General features: G+C 42.1%; 1 protein-coding gene across 5 annotated transcripts in view; it reads right to left on the bottom strand.

The window, feature by feature from the left end:
- pcdh15b (protocadherin-related 15b) overlaps positions 1-20,930 on the bottom strand; it is a 138,812-nt gene extending 117,882 nt beyond the window's left edge. For 3 of the 5 annotated variants that reach the window (XM_034569728.1, XM_034569730.1, XM_034569731.1), the window contains exons 1-2: positions 20,499-20,926; positions 1,479-1,629 (exon numbers count right to left, since the gene is read on the bottom strand). In XM_034569728.1, coding sequence (XP_034425619.1) covers positions 1,479-1,599 — 121 coding nt within the window. In that variant the 5' untranslated portion in view covers positions 1,600-1,629; positions 20,499-20,926. Of the gene's footprint in view, positions 1-1,478; positions 1,630-20,498 lie in introns of all 5 variants that reach the window. The other 2 variants (XR_004612080.1, XM_034569727.1) reach the window with 2 other exon arrangements.
- Positions 20,931-26,822: the final 5,892 nt, after the last annotated feature.

The following is a 26,822-nucleotide window of genomic DNA, read 5'->3' as shown; positions in this document are numbered from 1 at the left end:
TTACCTTTGGCACTTCCTTACACCAAATGTTCTCCTCCATGTACATCATGCTAAAGGACATTATGAGTTAGGGTTAGGTTATAAAATATTGGTAATTACATAGCTTTACAACTTACTCAAATGAACACCAACATTAGCCTTCTAACTAACGTGACTCTGAGCCCACCCTGCCTTGCGTTTGCCTCAGCTCGGTTCTGAGAGCTCCAGCTCTGGGTGCAACTGAGGCTGGAGCCAACACCTCGATATGAAACAGCTCAGGGCCACGCTGGTCCTCCACCACTCTAATGCCCTCTACAGGGGGTTCTGCAGGGGAAGGTCCTCCACTTCAGAAGAGCCCTCCGTGGCAGAGGTGCCTGGCGACTCTGTGTTGCTCTTCATTTTTGTATGGCCTGAGGATGTAGCTGACACTGTCACTCTCACATCCAGCCCCATCCCACTCGCCACCTCAGCTCCCTGCCCAGTTTTTAGCATTTTTCAACGTGATGCAGTGGATGGATTTGAGCTCAGAGCTAGTTACACTTTAATGGGTTTCAATGGGACTGCGTGGAAGTATGATCGAGCTTCATCTGGTTTAACAGAACAGTATAACAACTCATCACTCCATCCATTTTCTATACCGCTACACCTTTGAGGGTCATGGGGGGAGTTGGAGTTAATTCCAGCTGAAACTGGGTGAGAGTTGGGGTACGCCCTGAACGGGTCACCAGCGTATCACAGAGACATCAAGCATTCACGCTCACATTCACACCTACGGTCAACTCAGAGTCTCCAATTAACTTAACCCCAGTCTGCGTAGAGAAAACTACCAAGCAGGGAGGACATGCAGACTCCACACAGAATCACCCCGGCTGAACTGGGACTTGAACCGGAAACACTGTTCCGCCCATAACAACTCGTGTCTGTACCATTCCATGCAAATCCATCCAAATGTTGCCATGGGTTGACTAATGTGGCTAAAAACAACTTGCAGCAACAAAGGAATATTTGCGACCAGGCACCAAGCAGCGATGGTTATTGTGGTTATAGTTTCATATTAACATGGTACAGTGAATGCAAGTTGTCAAATTAAATACAATCACCTGAAGTGTGACTCAAGCACAAGCTGTTAATGGTGGAGTTAAAAAGACAACATTGAAAATGCTTTAACAAACAGTTAAAGTGAGGAAACAACAGAGTTCACTTCTATAAACTGTGTTGTTGTTATCACACATGAAAACAGGATCAACAGTGAATCAGGAAAATCTTGTGACGCTGCAGCCGACTGAGATTTGCTGACTACCAACAATAAGCCTGCAGTCGCAAAAGTAATGTGTGCCATCTCACATTAAATCCCCGCTGAGCAGATTCCATTCACCTCCACATTGTGAGGCAGACAGAGAAAAAGATGGAGCCACAGAGAACAGACAAGACAAAGGGAATGATTGAGAAAGACCAGTAAGAAGAGGGAGGAGGTGCACATAAAGAGTGACTGTCTTTACCTTCTGTGTCTTGGCCAAGGCAGGTTGATAGCAGCAGCAGATAAAGGACTCCTGTTCCCATTACACTCGGCCATTTGACCCGGCCCCACGACAGTGGCCCCATTAGGCCCGTTCTAACCATCTTCAGCACCGTGCTTCACCGAGCATCCAGCTGCGGAGAGAGAGGAGACACATCAACACAGGTCAGTCACAATCACTCAGCAGCACAGAAACATCTGGTGGCTTCGCTCGCTCCTGTTCACAAATAAGTGAAAAAATAAAAAAATTAAGTTCTGTCATTATCAGGTGCTGCCTTTTTCACGTGGGGCCACCTGTGCTCTGCCACTTAGAGAACAGCGCTGTGGAGGCACATCTGCCACAGAAAGAAACCGCCGCAGTCGTATATAGTTGGATGAAGCTGAACTGTGTGCCCCCCCCCCCCCATCTCTACAGAAGTGAGCTTTGAATGAAAATAGGCTTTGCTCACTCCATTTCATCACTGAGGTGGAATGCTCTCACAACCTCTCGCTCAGGAGGCATTTCATATTCATTTTGTGGTTGCTCTTCACCGCTGCTTCATGTCGTAACCTAAAATCAGTCAAATGTGCATCAAAGTAAACGATTGTTTCACAGGGATTTCCACCACAGTGGAAAACACAGAAACCTGTGGATGATGATAGAGAAGGAATCATTTTGCCAAGTGGAGAATGTGCCTCAGATGAGACATTACACATTTAAAGAGTGAGAGAAAACACGTAAAGCTGCATGTTTGCTGCTTTGGTTAAGATCTACTACATTTTAGAGGGAGAATGTGCACAGCTTTGCTTTGAGGCGCATTAAACTGTGGATGGCTGTTTTTTTTTCAGCACTACTCTGCCTCACATTCATTCTGCTCCACACGTGTGAGACGGCCATTATTTATATGACTTCACAGCTGGAAGCTGGAGAACATAAACGCTCCACAGTGCGGCTGGAGGACTTGATGAATATATCGTCTATCGGCGATCGGCTGAGTCTGGTGTCGGCTGTTTATTTGGGTAATTTGTCATTTTATTTTGCTATAATGCTCTGCTTCCTCTGGAATTCATTTAGCTCTATAAACAATCAACCTAGGAACTGGCACTTATATTATATATTATACATCATATACATTCATTAAATCAGTCAATCACTTTCCCTCTCTCTGTCATCAGATGCATGTGTAAACTGAGGCTGTGTAAAAACAACATCATTTGGTCGTCACAAAGACAAATGACGTACGTGAGCAGGAAGTGAGATGTGATCACAAGTGGTCACAGGAGACACATTCAGGAAGCAGGCAGTGTGTGAAGAGACGAACTTCACACTGTCCACTTGTGATCAGATCTCCCAGGACGGATATCGATACCCGGTCTGAACAGGGCCTTAGAGTTGTGCTATATTATGCACATCTATCTACCTAAATGTACAAGACAAAAAGAAATCACCCAACATCGTGATTGCAAAATGCTCGAGCAGTTTTGTCGCGTTAGAATCTTTTCCCGGCAAAACATGTTTGCAATTTACTTCACTTAGGTCCTTCAGCTAATCACACTTTGATTCATTCAATATTATTCAAGATGAAGCACGTGTCTGTTCATCACATTTTCATGGTGATACTGAAAAATACGTTTTATTCTACAAAAAACTGATTATCCTGAGTAGGAGGACTTCAGTCATTTGGGCTTATTTAGCAGGAACAATATTAGCTGCTCCCCGTCATGCAGAATCTGCTGTTTAATTAGGACTGATTTATGAAGTTCCCATGGTGGAAATTACCGTGACAGAGTCAGATTACTGTTGCCTCAGCCTCTGAATGGAGATGGAGCCGGCTGACAACGAGAACGTCTTTGTGATATTCCAGTAAATCCCTGAGGTGAAATCCAACAGTCACGACAGCTTGAACCCGCAGCTTCAATTTGAAGGACACACTTTGGACTCACAAGGCCACCGAGCTGCTCTTTACCTCCCTTAACTCAGTTTAACATATTAAACTCTGGTGCTTCGGTCTGTCTCTCATGGAGCGCAGGTGTGGCAGAGTGTGATCAAGATGTAACAGTGTCAGAAGAACACTACAGAGGAAACTGATAACAGCTCAGCTCACATTGTGGGAGATATTTGGTGTCAAAAGAAGCAGATGGTATTTCTTTTTTCTTTCACTTTTTACCGTGGCTCTGATTTTTATATGAACCACACGAGACAGTAGATGTTTGTGAATTAAATTTCTACTGTGGATCCCTAATTCTATACCTGCAATGTTAATGAGTTTAAAATCTTGTAATTTTTCTAATAAGGTCCCAGGACGACTAATCTCTGGTCCTATAGAGACATATTAAAAACATTATAGTTGTGATTCCACTAGAAACAAATATGGAAGTCCTGTGTCAAGATGATGTTTGCTCACTTTAAATTATTTATACTTTGACAAACATCATTTTGTACAGTGTTTAAATTCCAGCACACAGAGAACGTGCATTAAATATAGACGTTCTTATTTTAAAAGTAAGTCAGACTGTAAGAGTGTCTGCTGCTGGTTTAGTTTTGGTTGAGAATGATAGTGCACAATATAAAACATAACTGTACTAAATCAGAACTAGTTGCGGACCATAAGAATGAGACTGTGTGTGTGTGAGTGCACGTGAGTGAGATGTATAATTCCCTGGTTAAGCAGTTGACAGCAGACAATGGCACAGGCCCTGCTGTTAGCATCAGTAATGAGGATCAAGTGTATTAGGGCTGAAGGCGCTTCTCCTCTGGTGGAACTTCAAAAAGTTTGACTCCTCCAGAGACGAGAGGAAACACACAGAGAGAGACGGAGAGCAAACGAGGCTCAGACAAAGGAAAAGAGGCGGAGAGAGTTGGAGTACTGTGGAGACGGAAAGCAAACAGACAATAAGGAAAGAGAGAGAACGAGCTAGAAAAGAGGAAGACAAAACAAAGGCGGAGATTTTGTCCTAGAAAATACTAGAGAGACAGAGATTGAGCCCTGTGCTTCAAAGTCCACTGGTTTTATTGTACGTCATGAAACTGTCAGTGATGTTCAGATCACAGGGCGGAGGAGAAAATGAGAAGAGGGCATAGTTAGACGAGGTTCGTACAGAAAGGAGGACAAGAGCGAGAAATTATGAGGGAGTCACAAGAGAGAAAACAGATGAAAAGAGAAACTTTTAAAGAATAGCAAAGAAAACAGAGGAGAGGAGATATTGATGGAGAAAACCTGTGTGTGTTTAAAAATAGTGACGCTAAATAACAAAATGGAGACTTAACCCAGAACAGTCAGTGAGAGTGAGAGATGGTGACACGCTTACTTCATACTGTAAGTCCAACACACTGCATATGCATGTGTGCAGAAACAACAACAAACAGATACAAACACATTTCACTTGTACTGTCACCGCTGACATCTGGCTATCTCAGTCAGTCTCCGTGTGTTGTCACTGTCTGTCTGCTTTGTAGGACGCCGCCTCTCACAGCTCCTCCGCTGCCAAAACAAGATGAGGATCTTTTTTTTCTTCTTCTTCCACTTGAGGCGGATGGCTGACAGCCTTATGCAGAGTGACTTACTGTGTGAGCTTTATTGTCTGGCTCCAGGGTGTTTTTTTGCCAGGACAAAGAGCAAGTGAACTGTGACTCTCGGGTTGCAGGCTGCTGTGTAATGGAGCCGGGCTGCTGTACCAGAAAAGGGCGAAATGTGCAGATACACAGCACATCTCCCTCCTTTTCCCCAGCTCCAGTACAATCTGACTCTGTGAGTAAACACAAGACGAGGGGGCTTTGAAACACAGGATGAGGCAGCGGGTGCCAGGAATTTGTCAAGTGGGAGCAGACGAGTGTCAAGTTAAACATTTTAAATCAGTTTTGTGCACCTTAATGCGATAAACAGCCTGCGTGATGCCGTCAAACGGGGCAGACGATGCATGTAGGTTAGAGCAAACAGCATTTGAACGTGCAGATGCCTGCCGCACGTCTGCATTTGGAATTATTCGATTATGAGTTCAATTTTGTGTATGAGAGGACGTGAAACCAGGTTTGCAACATTAGGTGATTATAGGGACAAAATGTACCTCACTTGGCAGCATCAGAGAGCATGCACACACACACACACACGCTTGTTTGTGTTGACCAAGCTGTCCAATAAGCTAATGGTGAGGCCTTGTTCTGCCAATCCCGCAGAGTGTCACAGAGACAGTCAGCACCTGTGGGTGTGAAAAACACAACGTCCAAAACACCACAATCTCCCTGATTGCACACGAGCAGCGCACGGAGAAAAACAGAGAGAGAGAAAAAGAAAGAGTGTAAGCGAGAGATGGGAAGTGAGCATAAATTAAAGGTTTTTTTAATTTTTAAAGCCTCAGGCCTCAACAGTCAAGTTCTGGACTTTATAAGACTGTAAATGTATCAGTAAGAAATTAAGGGAGGGGGGGACAATGTAAAACTAAAGAATAAATAAAGAAACCAACAGAGTAGCGAGTTCAGCCCACCACAAATGACCCGATACATCCACCTCTCACCCTGCAACCTCCAGCATGGACTGACCTGATCTCCAGCTCATGTCCAAACACTGCATAATAAATTCCAAACTGTGTATATTGTGCTCGGAGGTTTACAGATGTGCACGCTAACCGTGCTGCCTGCAAATGCCCCCGCGCTAAGATCCTCAGAACGGAGGGAGAAAATGTGAACTGGTCTGACCCGTTTAGCCGTCGACCCATCAAATTAGTGGGAGGGTTTTTTTAGCAACTGAAGACCACAGACAGTTACTGGAATTAGAAAGACAGAACATGTAAACTGTTGTTTTTTTTAAGAAATCTTCCTTCTCTGGTAACATTTGCCCAATATTCAATTCCCAGGTTGTTTCCTCCACCGAGGAGGTCATGTCTTCACCCCTGTCTGTTTGTTGGTTGGTTTGTAAGCAAGGTCACATAAAAACTCCAGGTCAGATTACCATGACACTTGGAGGAGGGATGGGTCAGGCATTACATTTTGGTGTTGATTCGCATCAGTGGAAGGATCCAGAGATAATTTTTCACTTTCTTCAACATGGCGGGCTGTTTTTTTGTTATTTTCTCAGATTTTCTAGAGAATAATTCATTGATTTAAAAGAATAAGGCATATTTAGGGAACTGATATCTATGAGTGTGTGCAATTTGGTGGAGCTTGATTGAATTCGAGGGGACTGGTGATGGTGTGCACTCTATTCCATTTCCGCTGTATACTCCACTGCAGTGTCATTCATTGGCAATGATATTTGCATGTTTTTCAGCAGCACCTGAAAGCTGAGCGCTAAAGTGTAAACACGACGCTGCCACATGTTGGTGTCAACAAACCTGACACTTGTTGCGCAACCAAATAAATGAAGCAATTTGTGGGATTTGTTCACATCTGCCTCAAAGGACTTTTCTCCTCCAAACCTAATCAGTCTGTTGTTGCCGAGCACAAGGAAAAAAAACAACAAACCAAAATTCACCTGCGAAAAACTAGATAGATGCACTGATCAGTTTTGCCAACCTCCCCAGAGGCAAAGAGAAGGACATAAGCATCGCAGGACAAATTTAGTTAATACTGCACCAGATTGCCAAAGCTAGAGAGAGCAGGGCGGGATCGGCGGGTGGCAAAGAGAGGAAGGAGGGAAGGGGATGAGGAATTGAAGGAAACTGTGAAAGGGAAAGATGAAGACAGAAACACAGAGTGATGGCAAAATAAATTTGGAAACAATGGTATGAAATGAGGAAGGATCACACAGAAGGGGAATTATGGAAATAGCGAGTGAGAGAGAGAGCGGGGACATAAATATCACGGCGTATTACACATCCTCTATTCTAAGTATTTATGGAATAAAGAAGTAAAAAGCACTGAGGTAAAAATGTATAACTTTTGGGGTTTTATTCACACTTTTTTTCTTTTCTCAAAACTGCCACAACAATATTTCTTTGTTTAATAATCATGCAAATGAATAATTGAAATTCAAAGCAGGGGTGAGGAAGCAAGAGAGATTTAAATTAACAGAGAGACACAAAGAGGGAGGGGGGGGGGGGGGGGGGGGGTGGGGGACAGAGATGCTGAGCCAGTTGAGGACGATTTAGCAGCATTTCCAATGTATTTGTTCCACTCGGAAGAATCGGCCTCTCATCCAGCAAGTGCGCTTTGTCAAATCCTGGAAAGTCTGGTTCCATTAAAGGACTTTTAATCACGTGATATGTGGTTGTAGGGAAAACAGGCTCTGGTGCTAATCAACTGGCCGATAGCTCTGTGAAAGCGTACGGTACAACTGGAGCGTAGTTCGTATCAAAATGAAAGTCACCTGCAATTTCATTTTCCCTTTTTAAAAATCCATCCACCCTGAGCCATCGGGACGTCACCACAACTACAAACTACTTTGAACACTGGAGCATATAGGGCTTTTGTGTGGCAGCGATATCCAGTTAATCAGAGTCAAAACCTGACTCTGCAGTTCCACCCGGCTCTTTTAGTGTCCTTCAGTTGACGGATTCACTCTCATCATGTACTTTCCCTTTGCACAGCAGGCAGCTGTTTTCAGAGGAAGCGCTCTGCTAGGCCGACTTGTTCGCCGCCTGCACCAGAACCAAACAGGGCGCAGGTAAAGGTGAAGGCAGCTGGTGAACAAAGGGAAGCAAAGGGACAAAGCCTTCCCTGTGGAACTCAGAGTCAGAGTCAGAGGAAGTATTGGACTTAGATTCATGAGAAGCAACATCACATGAATGCTAATGTTGCTCCACAGCGGCTGGATGTAACGGTTTGCCACGTTAAAGGGCGATCAAACTGCATGTCTGTGTTTTGTTTGCAGCTTTTTTTCAGGTTCAAACAACTGTCCTGGAGGGAAACACGTACCTCACAGGTAAAGGCACCAAGGAAAGGAAAGGAAAGACATACACTCATAATTCAGAACCAAAAAAACTGGTTTTGCAGTATTGTTCATCGCTCTGGTGAGTGAGCTGCACACTCAGCGGTGGCAGGAGTGGTTGGCTTGTGTAAGAGAAGGGGACTTACAACAGGGCTGAACAGGGCAAATACCTGAGAGTGGGGGCCCCTGAGAACAGCAACGACAATATGAGACACCCTTAAATCCTATGATCAGGTCTATGTACAGGAAACTGCAATGACACCACGGTCAGAAATCCTCTAACAAGACCCCATGCCAGTCATTTTCTGTCAAAAGCTTCTTAATTTTGGTGGATTTGGTTTGGTTTGGTTTGGTTCAATGCAGGGACCATTTGCCTATAGGGCCCCCAAAATCCCTTTAATAGCTTCAGAAGAAAGGTTGCCAGTCAAATCTGTGTTGCAGTGCATTTTGTAATCAAGCCCACAAACATAAAAGCAGCACAACTTAATATAAAAAAAACTATTTGGGCATAAATTGTCCACAACACACCAATTTGCAGTCAATTTACAAACCAACACACATAAATGAGCACATATTCCGTTCGATTCAGTCTGCAACTAATGGAGCAGGAGAGCACAGTTAAGCTTCTGCGATCTATTTCCTGTCCCCCATTAAGGCCTGATGACTTATTTCCTGTGCTCGCTCCGAGCAAATCTCTCTGCCGGCAGGTGACACAACATTAGGAAGATATTCAAACGCACGACACGACAGAGCACACTCTATATGCATGAGTGTGTGTGTGTGTGTTTGTGGGAGTGAATACATGTGTGAATGTGTGCTGGGCTCATATTTATCAAGGGGTGTATCCTCATGTTTCCATTCATATGTGTGGTAGTGAATTATGAGGTGTGCCCCAGCATTAACATGGTGTAAGTAGGTGTTAACTATGACAGATTGCGCTGCCACTGGTGACCGCGGTTGATCAGTCAGATGGTCTTTACTTCTCCGCTCCTCGATTATTTCACAGTCACATAATTGTATGGACGGCAGTAAATCTCACATCTCATTTCATGCGCTTGATTTCCCCTCTAATGTCGCAGCGGTTCCAATTTCAATTCGTCTGATCCCCTTTTTTTTGGGGGGAAAGAAAACTGGAGCTAACACTGAATGAGCTTGTCGCCGTTTGGCTGTCGCTGTTTTTAACCTGAACAACAGGTGACTCACATGGACGAGTGTTGCGGTAAATGTTGCGTCTAATTGGAGAGTGTTGTCCGGAAAGTGAAATATTAGAGAAGGGACATTTATAGTGTATTTGTCCGGCACACTCCTGTTTCCATTAGAGGTGAAAATACAACACGTAACTAACACAGGTAAACATCTCAATTCAAACTGTGAAGGGGGTTTGTTTACAGGAAATCTATTCAAAATGTTAAGGTACATCAGTGCTATCTTTGAAAAGGGGTGCATTGAAGACGTTTTTTTGCTTTAGATGTTTATTCTTCAAAATGAATAAATTCTGCTTTAATGGTTTAACTTATTAAATAATATAACAGTAGTGTTTATGATGTGTGTCACTTTTTCTTCGAGACCCTAGTAGTTTAACTCCTGACTGTTTGTACAAAGATATATAAGCAAAAGTCGAGACATGATATGGATTTCAGTTCTCGATAGTAACAAGTGGGTTTTTTCTTCAAGGCTTGAGACTCCATCTCCAGAGATGAGATTCAAGCTTGAAACACAGCCCTTGAGAACTGATTGAGCCAAACAGATAAGTGCTGAGTCCATCAGGGACCTTCAGATTGTTTGGCATCTTGAAACAGCCGAAGCAAAGTGTTATAGGTTTTTATATAAAGCAGGATTCTGCATCTCTGAGCCACATATGTCTCCTGAAATGTGTTTGGAAACAGGTTTTCTGTGATTATTCAGTAGTTAAAATAAACTATTCAACAGATGTAGTAGATATCTTAGTTGGAGATTAAACACCAGCACAACAGTTTTCCTTTTTCTCACAGCAGTGATGTGTTTGTAAACTAGAAGATATTAGAAAACCTCATATTGATGTGGACCCCCCCCCCCAAGCTGGACCTTAGCATCTAGTATTATTAAAACTTTTAAAAAACACATCTTTTAAACTCCACTAATGAGAACATCCAAACACTCACTTCAAGGAAACACATTCTGCCCATATTCAGGTTCATAATTTCCATTTGGGTTAGTACCTTGTTTTTTAACGTTCAGAAAACACTTGACTGTCCTCAAACCATCCATTGCTGCAGCTCCTCTATTCAGCCTCTGTCTGAAATGCTTGGTTTTGCTCTGCTTCACCTGGCTTTGTTAGTTATGTCTTCAGACCTTTCACTATATAACAAATGCGAGGAAGGAAAACTGAAAAAAAAAACTCAAGTGTCTCCTTTAATACTCAAACTTAATTATGTTAACATAAAAATCAATAGGTACATTTTATCTTAGTTTGTTATTATGTCGCTGATTAGCACTAAAAGCAGGAGTATAATGTCTTTTAGCAATTAGACATGTCCCTTCTCATACAAAACATTGACAACAAAGTCCCCTTTCACCAATTTTCAATAGACAAGACATTTAAGTAATGGACACATTTGTGACAACAGAAGCCCCTGAAGAGGAATCCAGCTCTGCCATTAGCAGCCATTACCAGCACCCTTCATGCTCATTGAACTCCCTCCATAAAATGTTAGACTTATAAAAATCTACCCCTGTCAGCCCAGTCAACTAATTCCTACCCTGGTGATCCAGGTCTGACACACTGCCCTGGAACAGGCGTCAGGGCTCGCACGCATCTCGCTGCTGCCAACGCCTCTTACATGTTGTCACCCGAGTTTGGCTGCAAAGCTGCTGAACCAATGATCTGCAGGGCACTGGCACGCACGCGGCTAGTGGACAAAGCATCTCCTCCAATTACTATTTGATAGACCAATAAGGGGAATGGATAAATAAATTAGCAAATGCATGAATTAATGATTTGCAGGACACAACGTAAAGCATCCAGTGACAGCAGCTAATGTAGAGTTTGGATCACAACATGCTTTGGAGAAGACTCAAAAGCACGGTTTTCTTTGATTAAAAAGGAATCAAAATATTGAAGGATAAATGTTTTTGAAGGAAGTAACAAATGATAATGGCAAAAAAGAACCAAAACAATTGTGATTAACAAGAAATGGAAACAAAGAAAAACTTCAGAACACTTAGGAATCTGAAGGCTGCGTTAAATAATGACAGCGAGCAGAATAAAGAATGATGATGGAAAGAGAGAGAACGTACTGGAAGAATAAGTGGTTGAAAGATTTTGTGTGAGTAGTGCTGGTTTTACATTGCGTGAAAGGAGCGAGAGGGAAATGAGAAAAAGAAAAGAGTGCAAGGAAGACGGGAAGACCAACAAAAGAAAATGGAGAAGACACTCCAGTTTATCTTCCAGCGAAATGTCTTTCGCAGAAACAAGGAAATCCTCAACCTCAGACTGTTTCTAGTTTTGGTGACATATCAGATACAGTTTTAATACTTTTATCAGGGTGGTAACAAAGGTTGAATACTTAAACTATATTGTTTCTATAGATTTATAAAAACAGTACTTCTGTGCTGCCATATCGAGAAAGTCTAGACAGACGATCCAAAAACACTTGTGGTGGAAATACAAAAAATAAAATCATATAAAAAGCTATAAATAATATAGTAGGACTCTGCAAAGACCACGTCCTTATTACAATAAAGAAACATTTCACACACAAGTGTGAAATGTTTTCTGGAGGAAACTAAAACCACGTCCCCTGAAAAGTCATTTTTAATGGAGGCAGAATTGTTTTAAAAAATAGCCTCTGTTATCAAAGTCTACCTCATGTTATATATTTAAAACTTGTACCTCTGCTATTAACAATGAATGAGATAAGCAAATGTTACTTTAGAAAAGAATAAACTGCTGATTTTATGTAGCACCACTTGGTTTGGGCAAAAGCAGATCTATGTTGAAATAGAGATTTATTATCATCCAATAATATAAAAGTGTTATTTTTTGTGTGTCGTCATATAAATGTATTAATGTGCTTTCTGTGTGTTTTTTATATCTGGCTACAGCCAATAGATGGAATATTAGACACTTATCATTTCTGTCTTTGTGTCTTAAGCATAGACCACATGTAAAGATGGATGACATGTTAGCTCACAAACAGTGAAGCCAAAGCATCCTGGCCTCCTGGTGGCTGGCCGCGGTAAAGGGTCATAAACCCTGCCTCCTCCATGTTAGTTATTGGACCAAACTAAAATATCTGGAAGTCAGGAGGAAGTATTGACACTGTTTATTTACTGGAAACGGAGTTAAAGCTAGCCTGGCTACAAAAATAGAAAGATATAGGATTGGTAGTGATCGATTCATCAAACTCTCTACCAGAGGGTGAGTATATTTAAGTGTACTTCCCAAAATATTTCAATACTGGATTAATTATTACTACGTTCTGCTACTTGGGTCCTGAAAACTTAAAAGGGTTGCGTTTGGAAACTGACATTAAGAAATCGCACTGACTCCAGAGTCCAGCATGTTGGAGAGCTGGCAAGACTTGTACCGTCTTTCCCTAAAGCAGCTGAGAAAGTTAGTTAATCTATGAGTGTGGAACTATTTTAAGCCTCCAGTGATCTAGTTTTAACTTTTCTGGAACAAAATTTTGTTGCTGAGCAATATTTAGCCAACCAGACTGCTCGGTGTGAAGGGAGGGCGAGTGAAAAGAAAACGTGTATGGGGAGAGGGAAATGGTGGAATCAGTCTGATGCCAAGAGCTGTGCGCTGACCCTGATTAAATGCCTCCGCTAACTCACTGGGACCACTGATAAGACCACTCTGGGTGCTGTGCGAGTTATGTGTGTGTGTACGGGAAGCAGAACAGGAGATAAGGGGTGTCTACACGTGTGCATGTGTGTCAATATGAGGGTGTATGTTTGTGTGTGTCCCGACACCAATTCTCCTGTGTAAACATGCTGACCTGGCACACTTTGAAGTTGGCAATAGCCACTATAATCTCTCTCCCTGTCACACGCACGCACGCACGCACGCACGCACACACACACCTACATACATACATACATACATACATACATACATACATACATACATACATACATACATACATACATACATACACACACACGCACAAAGCCAGAGGCGACACTTAACACTGGAAACCTTCTTAGCATGTGGCCACTAACACACGTACAAACATGCACAAACAAGCAGAAACAATCACCTGCATTGTCACAGAACATTGCATCCTCCCTCTCCCCCACAGAGATAAAACAAAACAAACTCTCTCACAAATGCAGAAACACCCAGACCTTAAAAGAAATAATAGAAATTCCTGCTGACAGGTGCAATTTTGTGTGTGGGTGTGTGTGTTTGTGTGTGTTTTGCTGCGAGTGTGTGCACACCACTTTAGAGTCGATCACACTCCAGCCTCAGAGCATCTCTGGGTCTTAAATCAGACATGCTGACTTCCTGGCACATTCATCTGAAACTCTCCAAATGCACAGAACTCTCTGAGATATCCAGACCTCACCTCCAGTTTACGTGAGTTCACATTCACACGAATAACATTTTATCTACGAGTGATATTTTACTCTAAAAATAGAAACATATTTGGTCATATATAGCATATATAGCAGGTCATATTTGTGTGGTGAGTGTTTGGCCATTTATAAATATGGATGATGTGTCTCCACGTCCTCCCACTGTGAAAAAATAACATTTTTAAACCAATTATAGCATCAAATACCTAATTAAAACCAAACTTACTGGAATAATGAACATTTATCAAACATTGGTGTGATAAGAACGACCTAAAATATAAAAAAAATATTTGAGAAAACGTATTTGACATCATGACTCTTTGAGTTTGGTCCATATCCGATCCACTAAGATGGAAAAGGCAGGGTTTACGACCAATAATGCAGCCAGCCACCAGGGGGCCATTAAGACATATACAGTCTATGGTCCAGTGACAGTTAAAACAACATGAGCTGCAACATGGGCAGAAGTCTGCTCCTTAATTGCCTCACTTCCCATTGGTCATGTCCCACTTTAACATTCCCAGTCAGTCAGTCCCTGCCATTGCACCAACTGTTTCTGGCCATGTATCATCACCTCAATATGTCACATTACAAGTCGGCATCCACTGAGGAGAGAGTGAATCTACGTGGGAAACACGCTGTTCAGATATGTCTCAGCCAGGCTCATTGACTGATTCCTTCTTATTTGGGTCCAGGATCGAAAGAGGTTTCGAAGCCCCCCCCCCCCCCGATCACACAGAAAGCTTCTTAGGGTATTAAAGTGGGGCAGAACTTTCACCACACAGGATTCAAATTGAGTTCATGTAATCTCACCCTGGGATCCAGACACACCAGTAAACTTCTCGTCACACATGAACCGACCACAAACAACCAAAAAGTAATTTTCGACCCAGTTGAGGAAACTGCCGGTCTCAGGGAAAGGAAATGTAGGGTGGGGTGATAGAAAATGGGAAAGTTACTGTGATGTTGTGTGTTTACTTTCTTTTGTCGCTCAGTAGATTGCAGACCTCCCCCAAGGCCCAGCTGCGCCAAATTACCAACAGTCATCAAGCTGCTCAATATGCCTGATTTCATCCAGACTTCTGCATTGTTTCCCAAAAATATATCAGACAAACAGCAATGAAAGTATAACCTTGTTACTTTTGAAACAATGTTCACCTGTTCACTCGGTGGCTCCTCACTCTGCACAATCAAACACAATTTGCAAGGCCCCTGCATGAGTAATAGAGGGAATAGAAATGTGGTCCCACAGAAAATAAGTTAGGCAGCTCTTGTTAATTTCCCTCTTTGCTTCTCCTCACTGCGTTGCCAGATATGCAGATTCCAGGCAGCGTTTTGGCCAGCAGGCAGATAATCATGTTAGGGAACAATTAACTTGGTTGTATTGTTGAATGTAAAGTCAATCCCTCACAAAGAGGCATTCAAAACAACACCTGGCACCACAGGCAACAAAATATCTATGAGGACCAACACATATTTCGGCGTTGGATCTTTCCAGCATCAAACTGGAGGAGGCTGCTGTTCGTCCAGTTTAAACAAACGGCTGTAGAGCAAACAGCTCGTGTTGCTGTGATTTCTGTCGTTAAAAAGACTGTTTACGTCTGATGCCAGTATTTTACAGACTCAGAATATTTATGTTTGGGCCAAAAAGGTAAATGGAAAAATTCATCAATGATTCAGTGTTGCTATAACAGTATTTTATCCTTTGACACAGTAATGCTGGTCGCTAACATTTGCTATTTAGCACTAAACACAAATCAAAGCTGAGGCTGATGGGAATGTTATTAGCTTTTAAGAGAATTTAGGCTGCGTTCGCATGCACGGATACAAAGTAATATGCAGTCTCCGGCCTCTTGTGAATCTGCTCACGTGTTGCATTGAGCGTCTCATTTACATACTCTACTTGGATTGGACAGTTGTTTTCTGACACAGTTGTGCACAGGACGGCTTCACTTGCTGTGTTGTGCATGTGTGAAAGTCAGACTCTGGGTAAACTCCGGGGCAAAATCTCCGGTCTTTACCAGCAGGTCATGTCTCAAAACGTCTTTTCATAAAAACCCAGCACTCCAAACTGCGATGAAAAGACTGATGGGTATTGTATAGTCCTGCATCTGTGCTGAATGCAAACCCCTCTCTGCTAGTGTAGCCGAGTAGTAAACAACTCTGAGCCTCCCTTTCCGCAGGCATTAAAAGAAGTGCAACTGGCTCTCATCTTGTTGTTACTCACATTGATTCCAAGTACATTTGCATAATGTTGAATAAATTCTCGATAAATAGCAGCCTATTGCTGTCCCAGCTTTTCAGTCCCTATGTTTAAACAGTCGTAAACCAAAGAACTCAACAAATCTTTTTGCCCTGATGTTGGCTCGAGATGAAATGTTATGGGATCACCGAAAACTATTACACTTTATCCCTGAGGGGGAGAAACAAACAGGAGTGTCTAATCCCAATTTGGCATTTGGCAAGTCATAAAACAGCTGAGACGTTTCAGTCAATGCTTCAAGGAAGAAGAGGGAGAAGGACACGTCAGGGTGTCACTGAGGTCAGTGCGGTTCATCCTCTGCAGACCGTAAATATCTGTGGAATCTACGAGCTTCTCTAGAACAATGTCTGTCTCTTTTATTGACAGGTTGCCTGATGCGATAATCACACACAGGCATTGAGACTTGCAGCTTTGTTAAAACTGCAGAACCGTATAACAGCTAAAACAACAAACAGCCACGCTGACAATTCATGTAAAAGAATAATCGGCCGGTTGTTTGGGTGTCAACAAGAGGAAGTCACCTTTAAAATTAATCGTTCCTGATGCGCAGGCGGAAACAAAAAAATCGCGTTTGACTTTCACCACGATGTGTCTCATCTGACAGGGAGCACTTAAACTTAAGTTCATAAACCCACAGAATATGTCTTTAGCTACAAAGCAGCTAGTGTTGCTCACAGAGGCCTGACTAACTCAATGAGACGCGTCCATGACAGCTTGTTGTGAGAAATAAGCCAAATATACACAGGTACAAGAAACAGTGTCTGGAGAAGAATGAAAGAAAAGTTGAAAATACGAGGTATATTTAGAAATGCACACAGGAGAGAATTGTAGTGTATGGATGTCAAACAATATTAGAAATGCATAGGAGTGAGACACTACTTTTGATAAAAACTAAAAAAAACAACTAAAAGGACGAATAAAACCTGGCGGAGAACATTTGCTTTCGATATTTGCTTTAAGAGATTTCAACATCGTCGACTTCTACCTGTTCACAGATACTGAAGAACTGAGACATAACCTGCTGACTGACAGGAATAAGAATAGTATAGAAGTGCTCACATGAGTGTGGCTAATTCAATATGACATCTTTCTAACAGGTATTGTGTCCACTTAGAGGATCGGGCAGAATACAAAGTGTACAGATATAACAGGGAGAGTGTAAGTACATTTAAATATGACTATAAATAATTATTATTATGTTAAGAAGATATTTCAAGCTATCAAGGCAAAATAATAAATGAATGAATAAAATACAAACATTTGCAAGGTAGAATGTCAAAATGATTCCATTAGTTGGATATTGTACTTGTTTACACAACATTATATATCTGTTGTGATAATGTCACCTGCAAAATAGAATTGTGAAAGTTGCAGTATTGAACTCCGGCTGTATTTGACAGTTCAAACAACCAACAATAACCACATATGCGATCTTACATAATGCAGGATCAACATGTCTCTATTCTGAAACCCATTCACTGTGAGGAGCTTATTCTTCTAATGAAATCCGAGGCTCGACCAGCCATGCCAGGCTCTGTGGAAACCAGGTTAATCAGTAACTCTGCCTTCGGTCTTGTTTGGTCCCAGGAGCAGAAAGTACAACACTACACTCTCACAAATGTTGGAATGGGAAAACTCTTGTTGAGCGACGATAATGTATGTTCTGTTTTGTATGGGCTGATTCTGTCTCATGATGTTGTGACCATTCGCCTAAACATCCGATTCCACTGCTGTCACTCTGGCTTTTGGTCACACGTGGTGTAGCGTTACTTCTACATGTCTCATTTCAACAACACAATGACGACATCTGAAATTAGGGTTAGCTATAGGAGACTAACCAGGGCTGAATCCTATAGTGGCCTACACATATTTTTGCCAAAACTGTGAAACACTTTCAAATCCATTTGTTTCCAGAACTTCTTCCAATGCATCATCTGTGAAATACATCTCGGTATAATAGAAACTGTCTTGTATTGATTTTCTAATGGCTACCCTCAAACGTGTGACATTTTAATGCATTTTTAATAGCTTGGGTTGGTCTCACAGTCATTTTCAATATAAGTGTGGTTGACGGTTGAAAAACAACAACAAAGAAAGGGAGATTTTTGAGGAGGACTTTTCAGATAAAAGACAAACATTAGACAAACTGTGTGACTAAAGCCTTGAGTTTCTAATTATGAACCCTGGGGCCCAGATTAGCAGAGTTTTAGCCTGCCAAACACTTTCTCTGCAGAATCCCAGGTGAATATGATTCAATGAGCTGATGACTAAAACAAGGACTCAGACTGAGAAACTCTGGAATGAAATTAAACAAGTGTATTATAAATCCTGCTTAAATTAAAATGGTAATGAGTTGCTATTATTGGAAACAACTCAGCAGTGCTTTGTTCTCAATATCAAGTTCTCAGTATGTCTGAGCGTGTTTAACTGTTAAATTAAAAAACACTGGTAATTTGTACTCCAGATTACTTTCCAAGGAACCGTTCCACAGAGACAGTTTTACGAGAGCAGATTAGTGATGAAATACGTGCTGTTGGATTACTTGCATTAATAATAAAGATATTGTTTCATTTTTTTAAAACACAGTATTGAATGGAATAAGTTGAATAAAGAGTCGTTTGGACATTACTGTTAGACCTGGTGACAAGTAGAAATGATTTAAGTAATATATTGTGCTTTAATTCATATATTGTACTTCATGGGTGATCTTATTGATGCATTTCCACTGCACAATCAATTCATGGGTCAAATTTGATCACAGCAAACAAACAGTAAATCGTGCAGATATATAAGTTAAAGAAGAAAAGTAAGATAATACGAAAGGGGCTTTTTTAAATGGAGGGATCATGAATGCACATCTAACTAACTTCCATCATCCAAAAGGCAAAGACTTAGCAGCAGACACTTAAATCAAACTGCTGCTGCTTCTGTCATCAAGCGTGACTAACAGGATTTGACATGGTGACGAGTGAACGGGACCCAGGTTCACAAAACACATTCTGTCTGTCTGAACCCCCCCCCCCCCCCACACACACACACACACCCAGAGAGATAGGCGCTTACGTACATGAGGCCACACACACAATCCCACCCACCCACCCAACACACACAACACACACACACACAGGTAGAAAGCACTGGTACATAATCCAGTATGTACAGTCACTGGGACGCTCAGATCCAACTCAATCTGCTTCAGCGTAACACACACACACAGCAGCAGCAACACACCCTCGTGTATTTATGTCATTACTGGTCATTTCAGCTCTACCTGTGTGTACAAGACACTTTCACATGACTGAGCTAAGCCTCACATTATATAAGTGTTCATACTGTGGGCTGTGTTGACACCCAGAGCAGGATGAAGCCCATAATAAGGCAGGCTATTGTAAAAAATAAAAGAGATGTGAAAAATAAAAACATCTCGTCTTATATTTTTACCCACTTCCACCTTCACCCTTCCTCCTGTCACCTCCGACTTTCTCCCCCCACATGCTCCATACTGAAGAGGCGACAGCTTGCCGTAATTTAAAGTAATCGGATGACTCTCTCTCTGCCTTTATAATCCCAGACACACAGGCTGCTTGCTCCTGATGGGACCACTGTATAGGAGACAGACCCTGTATTTATATTGTGCGGCAGTGGAGCAGCTGACACTCGCTTTCACTACTTGTTGAAAATCAACTATAACCCCACAGTATTTCACAGGAGATGGCTGATGCTTGACAAGGGGGGAGCTTGTCATCAGAAATTAAACATCGCCTGTTCCACACATGGAGGCAGCAATGCAACTTAACTCAGCTCCTCCACCTTAATATCACATCAGGGGAAGGACATGCAGGGTGGTGCAGGCTACATGAATCAAGAAGTTAATCCACCTCGTGAAATGCATGAAAGCTGCGTGTTGCATGTGAATGTGCCGAGTTGTCTTGAATTCATTCATTTTTTTTTTTAACCAAAGCACCGATAATCCCCGGCGCCTGTTTCAGCACCACGGACAGCGAACGTATCCCGCAACACGCATGTGGAACAAAAACCGCAACTATTCAAACTGCTGCGGGTTCATCCACGCACGAGGACAGAGACCTGAGTTATTACAGAAGGTGTAGTTACAGGTAGAAGAGGCTACATCATCATTTCTGCTCTACACAGTCACAGGAGCTGCGTGTTCTTTCCACACATTTTACAAACTGCTGCGTTTAAGAGCACGAACCCCGCAGATGAATGTGAAGTATATGAGGAGGATACAGAAATGAAACACACATTAATTAGTCCGCATGTACGTGTTTCTATAGGGAATAAAAAAAGCGCAAAGCTGCAACATGGCTCGACTCACCGCGTTATCCTCGTCGAAGCCACATGTTTAACATTCAAATCTACTTTTCCACACACTGTTGCCGTCTCTGGGCCGCGGGACCGGACACAGCCCGAAGAGAACATCCAGGGAAATAACATCCGCGCAAGTCATCCACCCGCCCGGCGATGGAGAGACCCCACTTTTTTTTAGTGGAGGGGCGAAGAAGATGAGGAAGAGGAGGGATTTAAAAAAAAAAAAAAACGATTAAAAAAACAACGAGTAGTTTATCTTGAAGTGAGAAAAAGAGATGGCACCGCCAAAATAGAAGAATAGTCTCCCTCAGCTGTTTGAGTTCCAGCCTCCTGTGTGGGACTCGCAGGGAAATGACGAGCTATGTGGGAGAGAGAGAGAGAGAGAAACGGGAGATCTCCTCTAGTGTTACTCCTCTGCTCCCTCAACCAGAGAGACAGAGAGAGAGAGGGAGGGAGGGGGGAGACAGAGAGACCTACAGCGACAGAAAGGGGGGTTGGGGAGATGGGGAGATGGAGGGAGATGGGGAGATGGAGAGAGAAGGGGGGAGACTATGCGGAGTCTTAAGGTGGCAGCGCATTTACCGCAGGAACAGCAGGAATCAGCAGCAGAGACGGTGATCGGTGCACCTCGGTTAATCTAATTACGTGCACGGCCGAAAGGCGCACGGATTACCGGGAGGCTGCTCTGCTCCGGGCTGGTCTTTGCGCCCCATGGCGGCGGGCAGGGAGGAACAGGAGCACCCTGGGGCTGTGGCATGAGTTTAACTCATGCCACACACACACACACACACACACACACACACACACAGTGGCAGTGGAAGAAACAAAAGTTGGCACCATCACAAAAACCTTCACATCCTAAAATTAAACAGATTCTCTTTTGCTTTTGATTCTTTATAAACTGCAATAAAAGGGAAACACACACGGCCTGGTGAGGTTCTTTTGCAGAGATATTTCTACAGGTGCATATTTCCACAGTGAGCTGAAGCCCTAAGGCACATTTTTTTAAATATATCCACACACACAGTGCAATTAACACTCGGATTTCATGCTTCCTCTGAGCTGAAAAGCAACCTTATTTATTTGGGATTAACTGCTCCTTCACGCGTTATTCCAGCGGTCAAGTTCTTCTAAGGTAAAGAAGCCACTCAGCAGCCGAGCTTCTCCAGTAACACATGAAATGTGTGGGTCCTTTTTAAAGCTATGGTCCTGATTACTTTACAACAAGACCTCATTTCATAAAAGTCAGGAAACATGATAAATGAACATGCAAGAAAGAAGTCATCTGAGCCTTTACTGAAGAACTACAATACACCACATTTCAGGTAGAACCATTGAAAACTAAAGAATAAACAATTTAAAAGCAGATACAGTTTCATTAATTTAGATCCTGTGTCTGGACGGAAGTGGAGCTAAATTTAGCTGATTGAACCAACACAGCGATGGATCCTAATTCTATGCATTCTTCTGTGTAATATTCACATCTGAATTAACCAGTAACTGTAAAGTAAATATGTGTTTCTCTCTGTGTCGTAGATGTAAAAAGTGGCAGAAAAGAGAAGAACATTGGTTTCATCATTTAAAAAACTTCAGCCCAAGACGACGCTGATATCATCTGATGCAATTTGTTACAAGCCTCTAAACAACCTTTTTTTTCATAGCCGTCTTCGCCAGGTAAACAGACTTTGATGTGTGGAATCTTTGGCGTTCACCTTCAAGTAGTGTTTGAGTCGACATACGTGCTTCGCACCTCTGTGCAGACACACAGTTGTTCACCATTTAAAAACCCTAGTGCACCTTACTGTCATATCTCTGAACACAACACTGTGTACAGACCTGTTGTTAAACGTCTTGATTAATAATTCAGGATACAAGTATCACTGCTTTCTAAATGATGGCCCATACATAAAATATATGAATTCCTAGAAATACTTCCAAGGTTGTAATCATCCTGTTGTCACAGGGGGAGATGGAGAACACACGCTGGCTACAGCAGCGTCAGAGTCAGCACCTTTTTAAAATAACTACTCTGAATATGTTGAGGAACAAAACTGACTGTGAAAAGCTGATTATACATCTTGAGCACGGGTTAATGAATCTCTCAAGTCTCTGCAGAAAACTTTTGTATAATCCCACTCTGGAGCTTTCACCCTTTTTATTATATAAAAGATTGTTCTCAGCCTGCTGATCTGTTCACTGTTTGTTTTGAGAGGAGATTATTTTCGAGGTAATTACAAAGGGTTATTTATTCTGTGAGTCAGTGTTCGTCCCTCTACTGTCGGCACTTGAAGGCAGACGATCGACAGTAAAACACAGTAATCCTTTGCCCAATTTGCTTTGAGTTAAGTCATCCAGCTTAACTTCCACATCTATTCGGCTACATGGTCAATACAATAAAAGAGTTAACGTTTATAGAAAGCAGGATCTTTCGTTATTGGAATAGACTGAAGATGGATGACACATCACTTCCTCCCGATGAACAAAGATGAGGCTAAAATCTCCAGGATACGGAGATCCTTCTGTTTTTGACGTAATTTGGAGCCGCAGTCTGCACAGGATTGTTCCTGATGTGGAGGTTGTGTAATCGTGGTCTTGCTGCAATACGCTCTTGACCAATCGGGAGTCAGTCTCAGCTGTCAATCATTACGTTTCACCTTGTTTTATTGCATCAAATCACTCATTGAAACCAAACTTTGAAGAAAAAAGATTTTCTTGGCCTATGTCCCATCTACTAACATGGTTTTGGATATATACTGCAATAAACAACATTGTTTAACATAAATCTGTCTAAATTCCCAGCAGCGAAAGCTATGTGCACAAAAAGGAAGTAAAAATTGAATCCCGCTGCTATGACTATAAAAGCTTGAGTTAAACAGCAGTCATCAATCAGCTTGGCACCACATATTTTTAGTGAAGAGAGGTTACATTTGGGTTATTTGAAATTGGCAGCAAGTGGTCCTAAGTGGAACTTTAAAGGTGTTCTGGCTACACACTTCTAAAAATCACCAATTTGCTGCCATTCCTCTTCTTTAACTATGAGGTGTTATGTGCAAATTGGCCAAAAAGATTTTTCCTCTTCATTATAACCATGTGAAATTCCTCCCATTACATTCTAAATGATGCACAATCCCACAGCGCAAGCAGTCGTGGAGTGGACAACAGGCAGGGCTTTATCTTTTGCTAATAAAACGTGAAAGGAAGAGGAAGTAACAGCTGATCTCTATGTATTTATTTTATACATTTGATGACAAAGTTTGGACATGATGGAGGTTGACAGAGAACCAGAAGGTTCATGCTCCTGAGAGACAGTGGACGTACCTGTCTGTCCATCTGCTCTGTGGGATTACAGCACAGTTACTGTATCTGCACTCAGAGCGTCTGATAAACAATCGAACAATGACTCAAACAGCTACATTTAATCTACACCGGGGTAGAAAAATAAGTTTTAAATGAATTCCCTCTGTAGGACAGAAAGTGGGAATTCTAAACTTTGACAGGGTTTCACTCATTTGAAATCTGATAACATAATCTCAGGATTGAAATTACAACCAGTAAAAGGGGTTTGCCGGCAGAGGGTCAGGCCAATTATAGCCCCTATACCACTGTGATCTTACCTGTGTGTCCATCTGCTCTGCTCGGCGGGATTACACCAAATCCTATTGAGCTCAGGGAGCAGCAGCCAAGATCAGCAGGCCTGAACTAATCATGACAAACCACCAGTACGGAGACCTGAACTAATCATGACGACCCCCCTCGCTCTTCTTTCCCTTTTAATTGGACCCTACATTTTACTTTGTGGGTCTGGATTTTACTTATTTATGTTGTTCTACTTAAAATAAATGTGACTGGATGGTAATTTCATTTGTGTTCGGGCTTCATCAATGAAATCCAAGGTTAACAAAAAATTGTGAGAAGTTTCAGTCAACATTAGTCCCATTAAAATTGATAACCAACGGTCTTTAAAACCACAACCAGGGACGATGGGCTGGAATCGTGGATGGACTTCACATCCAGAAGGACCAATACAAGTACCTGCTGCCAGTTAGCAGTTGAGGTTCAATTTCCTCATAACTGTGTGATCGAACAGAGATCGTGAGGAACTAATGTACGTCAGGACAAGCAGCAACAGCAAAGCTTTTACACAAACCGTGTTAGATGCTGGCTAGTTGCCCTGTAAGTGAACCCCCAAGTCCTTAGCACCAGATAATCCGGGCAAATAACTTCTGATTACTTTAGGTTGGAGATTTTTTAAAATCATTTATGCAACAGTTGCTTTGACAGTTGGAGAAAACCAAAATTAGACATAGCCAATAATAAGACAATTTTTACGAATAAGACCAAACACGACACCTTTCAATAGATCCTAAGGCAATTACATAAAAAAAATGCCTTTCAGCAAAAATCTAATGACTGTGCATCGCCTTTGTGTCAGTGTCTAAATGTCAGCCCTGAATCTGTAAGGAACTAGGATGTAATGAAATTCACTGTAGCTTCAATCATTTATATCCTGTTTGATAATAGAAGCTGCAAAGGACACAGTTATTCAGCTAAATCAAACAAAACAAAATGTTAAGAGCGAGCGCGAGAGCAGCCGACACTCCACGACAGACAGCGAGGGTTGAACAGAAAAATTAACAAGGCGAGAGGAGAAATATGAAAGGAAACACTATATTTATTCTGCGTGCCGTCGTTGAATCCATCTTGTGCTGGAGCCCTTCCTAGTTTATTTGGTAGAGCAGATGTTAATAGCTTAACAGGGCTAGGCAGTAAGTGTTTAATTAGGTCTGGGGAAAATGATTTATTCAACACATCTGGGCCCATAAAAACACTCCCTGGCCTCTGTCCTTTATGACTCCCCCACAGCGAGCGAGCTGTGGCGTGGCGTGAGCGAGCACAATCCCTCGTGAGCACCGTCTGCGTTCCTGTAGTGATGTCACGTCTCCTAAAGGGGAGCGGACTGCACCTAGTGGGAGGAGAGAAGGCACAGCAGGGGGTGTATGTGTGTGTTTGTCAGTGGCGATCAAACAGTGCAGCACAGTTTTAGCGTTGAGGATTACTTGGATTTGTGCGTCGCCTGCCTGATCAGACCCCGTCCGAGCCACATGGAGCGAGGTGCAGATCCGCTCTGTGGCTTTGTGCTCGATCGCTTTGACTTCAGACCTCACTCAGGAGTCAAGATGGTAGTTTTTGAGAGCGACCACATAACCAGGACAATAATGCAGGAGTTGGAACGTGGCCACTCGTCTTGTACACATCAGGAATTGACTGATGGATGCAACTGAACTGTTTCCCTACGCTCTGCAACGGTTTCCCTTTGGACAAGAAGACCACGTGTTTCATTTAATTCAAGATGCCATGAATGTGTCTGCAGCGACAGGACATCAGATGTTTCTGTCTGTTCTGGCCTCTTCTCTCTCCAACCTGATATTGTCATATTGCCATGGAAGAGAAAGCAGGTAATTGATTCTGTGTAGTTTTCCCCAGCTGCTACACAGCGACTGATGATGTGTTTCTAACCTCAGCAATGCAGCTGCACCGTGAGATCTGGCCAAAAAAAGAATTTCACCAAAACCTGCGTGTTCACACATTCCACCCTCTGAATGTGAATTGCGTCATGTGTCACTGGTTTAACCGATGATGTCCTGGTGACCTGCCAGCCAATTAGAAATAGGTATATTTCCGGGCAGGATTATAAAAAGAATAAGGACAGATTCTCTCTTATTTAATAAATAAAAGCTTCAATCTTTCAGTTAATTAATTCCATATAGTCATCTGAGAGTATCTAGTCCTTCTTGACACATTTAATTGGCTGGTTATGACCCATTTTTACTGTTAAAGTGCCTTTGTGTTAATAATTCACAACTTCACAACTTGACCGTTCAAAATCAATAAAAGCCCATTATGGATATTTGCACGTCTGCAGGTTCAGGACAACAATATAATTTTTCTAAGCCGATCTAAACTTTTCGGTGTTCCGAGTCAATTTCCTTATGCATGATGCTTTTACGCTCAACTGCTTTGAATCTTTATTCGCCGTTTCTCTTGTTGAATAATTGATGAAGACATGTCTCTTTTATTTACCAGTTGGCTATAAATTGAAGGGATATCTGTACAGAAACAGAAAACTTTATTGCTGACTTGAAATGGCTGTTTCTGGAGATAAGAGCATAACAAGTAATAAGTTGACATCATTACCAGTGTTGTGACTCAATTTATTAACATTTCGTACTTGATATGAGTGCTCTCATACACGTTTTATGTATAATTACATTTACCAAGTGCTTTTCCATACCATTGGAATTAAATTAGTGTCAAAAGGATTAAAAGCAAA

Source organism: Hippoglossus hippoglossus, chromosome 19, assembly GCF_009819705.1.
Source record: "Hippoglossus hippoglossus isolate fHipHip1 chromosome 19, fHipHip1.pri, whole genome shotgun sequence".
Lineage (NCBI taxonomy): Eukaryota > Metazoa > Chordata > Actinopteri > Pleuronectiformes > Pleuronectidae > Hippoglossus > Hippoglossus hippoglossus.
The sequence above is the reverse complement of the archived record's forward strand: the minus strand, read 5'-3'. Positions and strand labels throughout refer to the sequence as shown.